General features: G+C 70.4%; 1 protein-coding gene across 1 annotated transcript in view; it reads left to right on the forward strand.

The window, feature by feature from the left end:
- Nucleotides 1-2,354: 2,354 nt before the first annotated feature.
- Nucleotides 2,355-5,059, forward strand: part of EMIHUDRAFT_453318 (hypothetical protein) — a gene marked incomplete at its 3' end in the record, with an annotated part of 4,058 nt that continues 1,353 nt past the window's right edge. Inside the window, exons 1-2 of the mRNA XM_005759840.1 lie at nt 2,355-4,445; nt 4,534-5,019. Coding sequence (XP_005759897.1) covers nt 2,367-4,445; nt 4,534-5,019 — 2,565 coding nt within the window. The 5' untranslated portion in view covers nt 2,355-2,366. The remainder of the gene's footprint in view (nt 4,446-4,533; nt 5,020-5,059) is intronic.

A 5,059-nucleotide genomic window follows, 5' to 3' on the forward strand; every position in this document is an offset into this window, starting at 1 on the left:
CAGACCTGGGCCTGACCTCGGCCAGACCTCGGCTAGACCTCGGCCAGACCTGGGCTAGACCTTGGCCTGACCTCGGCCCTTCCCGCGGCAGGCGCGCTCTTGCACGGTGACCCGGCCGCGCGCAAGACGCTCGCCGATTTGGCGGAGGCGTTGCGGCCGCACGTGCCGCCGCCTTGCGAGGCGCTTTTGGAGCCGCTCGTGGATGCGTCGCCGACAGAGGAGGCGAAGAGCCGGCGTACGAGGAGGAGGAGGAGGAAGAGGAAGAGGAAGAGGAGGAGGAGGAGGAGGAGCTGCCCGGGAGCAGCTGCGGGACGATGTTTGCCCACTCGGCGAGGCCTCCCAACGAGGGCGGCAGCGTGTCGATGTAGAAGAAGGTGCCGTCAGTGGTCTCGAACGAGACGTCTTGAGCCTGCTGGAGGTAGGGCGGGGAGGCAGTCTTGCGTGGCTCGCAGTCGCAGCTGACTACTCCCGAGTGCTAGTTTGGAGCTCTGGGCCACGTCTTCAGCATCTAGGGTCGGCCGCCGAGCTCCCGCTCGGCTTGGCCCTCGCGGGCGGAGGAATGTGCAGCATCGACGGGAGCGTGCGCAGGCGGGTGATGGCTCGAAAGGGCGCCGTGAAGGCGGAGCAGAGGCGCGGAAGCCCGAGCAGGGCGTCCTCCGGATCGCAGAGGGCCTCGATGTCCGCCGGCGTGGCGAGCGCCGGCGTGATGAGCAGCTTGAGCAGCGAGCGGCCGGCGCCGCACCGGTCGGAGAGGGCGCCGTCGCCGAGGCGGAGCGAAAAGTGAGCGGTGCCGCCGCCGCCCGTCTGGTCGGGCACGACCGCGACCGGCGCGGCGGGGAGGAGCGAGGCGCGCAAATGCCGACCCGGGGGCGCATCGAGCAGCAGCGGCGCCTCGGCCGACTCGGGCACGAGGAGGTGTGGCGCGCTGTCGAGGGTGGCCTTGCGCGCGCCGGCGGCGACGAGGGTGGCCTTGAGGAAGAGGGAGGAGGGGAGCGGCTGGCCCTCGGCTGGGATGACGCGCACACGTAGCGCGAACGAGGCTTGGTTGGAGAGCACGCGGGTCGCGCCGATGGACACGCGGTGGTCAATGTCGAGCCGGTGCCACTCTTGCGCGTCGACCTTGAGGGAAATGCCCTCGTACGCCTCGCGGTCCGGGTCGAGGGAGGAGCGGAGGAGCGAGTCGAGCGTCGCGCCGAGGTCCTGGCGCGCGGGGGGCGGGGCGGCGTGTCGTGGGGGGCGCTAGAGTGACCCCAAAGCTCTGGGAGAGAGGCGCCTCCAGCTCCGCGGAGTTGAACTCGGCGGTGAGCGGCGGTGCGGCGGAGGCAGGCGCGGCGGCGGCGGGAGCGGGGCTCAGCTGCTCGTCGCAGGAGAGGAGGCGCTCAATGTCGTCGAGGTGCAGCGTGGCGGGGCAGTCGGGCTGCATTAGGCGAGAGGCCGTGTTGGTGTTGGTGGGCTCTGTCCATCCAACTCGAAAAAAGAACAAAAAAACCCCCCTAGGTGTAGTCGGTAGTTGTGACCCCCCTCTGTGCTCTGAGTGAGGACAGGAGAGAGAGAGCTTTTGTGGTGTTGGTGTACGCAATAACGGGACAGGGTAGTCGTTCTCTCTAGCTCCCCTTCTCTCTCTCTCTCTCTCTCTCTCTCTCTCTCCCCTTCTAGCTCTTAGCATGAGCTGCGCCCTGTGTCCGACCCCTTTTGCGCAGCAACACCTTAAACTTTTAGGCCCTCCAAATTCGGGTCGGACCAGGTGTAGGTTATTTTTGCTTGGGCGGCACTCATGCTGAAATTCTGGAAAAACCCGGCCGGCCCCTGCGGTGCCCCTACCTACCTACCTACCTACCTACCCTACTTATGGGAAACTAAAAAAGAAATCGCTCGAGGGGTGAAGGTGGGGTACCACATACCAACTAAAGTGATGGTTGGTGGTACTCTCCTGCATCCACAGTCCTTCTTGTGACATGGCAGGCCACTCTCAAGCCCTACAAGCATCAGATCACCCATTTGGGGAGGGTTGACATCGTGATTTTGGCGGAAGATTTCTTTTTCTGCTGTGAAAATTCCGGCGTGAAGAGAGGGAAAAACCCAACGGGAGGGCCCAGACCTACCCTACCTACCCCGGCATGAGTGCCGCCCAAGCAAAAATAACCTACACCTGGTCGGACGTCGGAGCGTAGCGGAGTGGGCCCCGAGTTTGAAAAGGGCGACGGACGCTCGCGTCCTAGCCTCCAACAACGCCTCCCCGGCGCAGAGGCCCCCCCGGAGGGATGCGCAACCGCTCCACGCCACGCCGCTTGCGGCGGTCCTCTTCCCAGCCCGCCGGGTTTTTTGTTTTTTTCAGCTTTCGCGCCTAGACCTCGATCGCAACCGCCATGTCGTTCGACTTCGCCGCGCTCCTCTCGCCTGACAACGCCGTTCGCAAGTCGGCGGAGAGTCAGTTCGAACAGTGCCGCCAGGCGCAGCCTCAGCTCGTCGCGACGCAGCTCGTCGCCGCGCTCTCGCAGCCGGGCGGCTCGCCGACGTCTGAGCTGTGCGCCGTGCTCGCGCGACGGTACCTGCCGCCGCTGTTTGCACTGGCCGAGATCCACTTCTCTCTCGAGGCGCGCGAGCACGTCAAGGCGGGCCTGCTCGCTTGCCTCGGCTCCGCCTCGCACCCCCCCTCCCTCCGCCGCAAGCTCTGCTCCCTCGTCGGCCGGCTCGGGGCCGAGTTCCACGCCGCCGGCTCCTGGCCGCAGCTCAGCGCCTTCATCGCAGCCGCGTGCGCGGACGGCGCCGCGCCGGAGGTGCACGAGTCGGCCCTCTCCGTCCTCAGCCACATGGCGCCCGCCCTCGTCGAGCCGGCTGCGTGGGCGGCGTGCGGCCAGTCCGTGCAGGCGACGCTGGTCGACGGCCTCGGCGCCGCTCGCGCCCCCGCGGTGCGGCAGGCGGCGCTCGCGTCGCTGGCGGCGCTGCTGCGGACGAGCGCGGCGGCGGAGCAGGAGGCCGAGAGGGAGCTCCGCTCGCCCGCGGACGACAAGGCGCGCAAGGCCGCCAAGGCGTCGCGCAAGGCGCAAAAGGCCATCGGCCAGTCGCTCGGCGAGGGCCTGCCGGCGATGCTCGGCGCGCTGGAGGGGGCGCTGCAGGCGGGCGGCACCGACGCGACGGCGGCGCTGGAGAGCCTGGCCGAGGTGGCGGAGAACCAGCCCCGCCTCTTCAGGCCCGTGCTGCCGCAGGTGGTGGAGGGGATGGCGTCGCTCGCAGTGTCGGCGCAGCTGCCGGCCACGCAGCGGATCGCCGCCCTCGAGGTCGTCGTCACGCTGGCGGAGACGCAGCCCAAGCTCTGCCTCAAGGTGGAGGGGTTCGCCGCGCGGATGGTGTCGACCCTCCTCTCGCGGATGGTCACGCTCGGCGAGGATTGCGGCGAGTGGGACGAGGCCGAGCCGCCCGACGGGATGGCGGACGACGACTGCGCCGAGGACGACCTCGAGGCGGGCTACGCGGCCGAGGCGCTCGACCGCGTCGTCAGCGCGCTCGAGGGCGCGGGCGTGGCCGAGGCGCTCCTGCCGCAGCTCGAGGCCCTCGCCAACGGCGCCGCGTGGCAGCAGCGGCACGCCGCGCTGGTGGCGGTCGGGATGGTGTGCGAGACCTGCGCGGCGAGCCTGCTGCCGCACCTCGCCGCCCTCCTCTCCCTCGTCGCGAGCGGCGCCTCCGCCCCCGAGCCGCGCGTGCGCTGGGCGGCCTGCTTTGCGCTCGGCCTGCTCTCGGACGAGTTCGAGCAGCTCAGCGCGCAGCACCACGCGACCGCCCTCCCGCTGCTGCTGCGCGGGATCGGAGACGCCTCGCGCCGCGTGCAGGCCGCGTCCGCCCTCGGCGTGAGCAACCTCGCTTCGCAGATGGAGCGCGAGGCGCTCGAGCCGTACGCGCAGCAGCTGCTCGCTGCGCTGCACGGCCTCCTCGCCGCCTCGCCGCCGCACTACGTCGCCTTCGCCGCCGCCTCGACCCTCTCCCAACTCTTCGACACGCTCGGCGACGGCGTGGCGCCCGTGTACGCCACCTTCATGCCCATGCTGCGCTCGTACTTCGAGGGCGCGATCGGCGCCAAGGCGCACCGGCTCGCGGCGGCGCTGCTCTCCGCCATCGGCTCGCTCGCGGCGGCGGCGGGCGAGGAGGCCTTCCAGCCCGACGCCGAGGCGACGGTCGCGCCGCTCGTCGAGCTGCTGCTGCGGCAGCGGCCGATGCTGTGTGAGAGCTCGCTGCTCGAGCCGCTGCACGCCTGTCTCGCCAGGCTGGCGGCGCCGATGGGCGCGCCGTTCGGGCGCTACTTTGCCGTCGTGCTTCCGACGCTGCTCGAGGCTGCGGGCGTCGAGCCCGAGGTGCAGACGGACTTGGTGGAGGAGCAGCCGGCCGACGGCGAGGAGGAGGAGCACATCGACACGCACTACGTGCCCAACAAGGGGTGCGGCTTCCTGCGCGTCCGCGTCAACTCGGCCCGCACAGAGGGGAGGGCGGCGGGCGAGAGCACGCCCCACGTCCGCGACTCGTCCGCGACATGTCCCACAGGCCCAGATGGAGGAGAAGCTGATGGGCGTCTCGGCGCTGCACGAGTACGCCGACGCGCTCGGCGCCGGCTTCGCGCCCTTCGTACCCGCTTGCGTCGAGGCGGCGAGCAGCCTGCTCGGCTACAAGTTCCACCCGCGCGTGCGCACCTCGTCCGCCTTTGTGATGGGCGACGCCGTCAAGGCGCTCGTCGCGGCGGCCAAGGCGGGCGAGCAGGGCGGCGAGGCGTCTGCCGCCTCTCTGGTGGGCTCCGTCCTCAAGCCGCTGAGCGAGGCTGTCCACCGCGAGAAGGAGCTCGAGCCGCTCGACGGCATGCTGTCGGTGCTGCTCGACGTGCTGCGGCTCCAGCGGCTCGAGGGGTGCGCGCTCCTCTCGCCGCCGCAGCTCAACGGGCTCGTGGCGCTCCTCAAGCACGCGCTCCACCTCGACGCGAGGCGGACCGCGGCGCGCGCCGACGCGGCGGCCGAGGAGGAGGAGGGCGAGGGCGCCGTGCCCGACGAGGAGGCGCGGCGCGATGGCGGAGGGGGGG

Source organism: Emiliania huxleyi (genome assembly GCF_000372725.1).
Source record: "Emiliania huxleyi CCMP1516 unplaced genomic scaffold EMIHUscaffold_79, whole genome shotgun sequence".
In the NCBI taxonomy this organism is placed as follows: domain Eukaryota; phylum Haptophyta; order Isochrysidales; family Noelaerhabdaceae; genus Emiliania; species Emiliania huxleyi.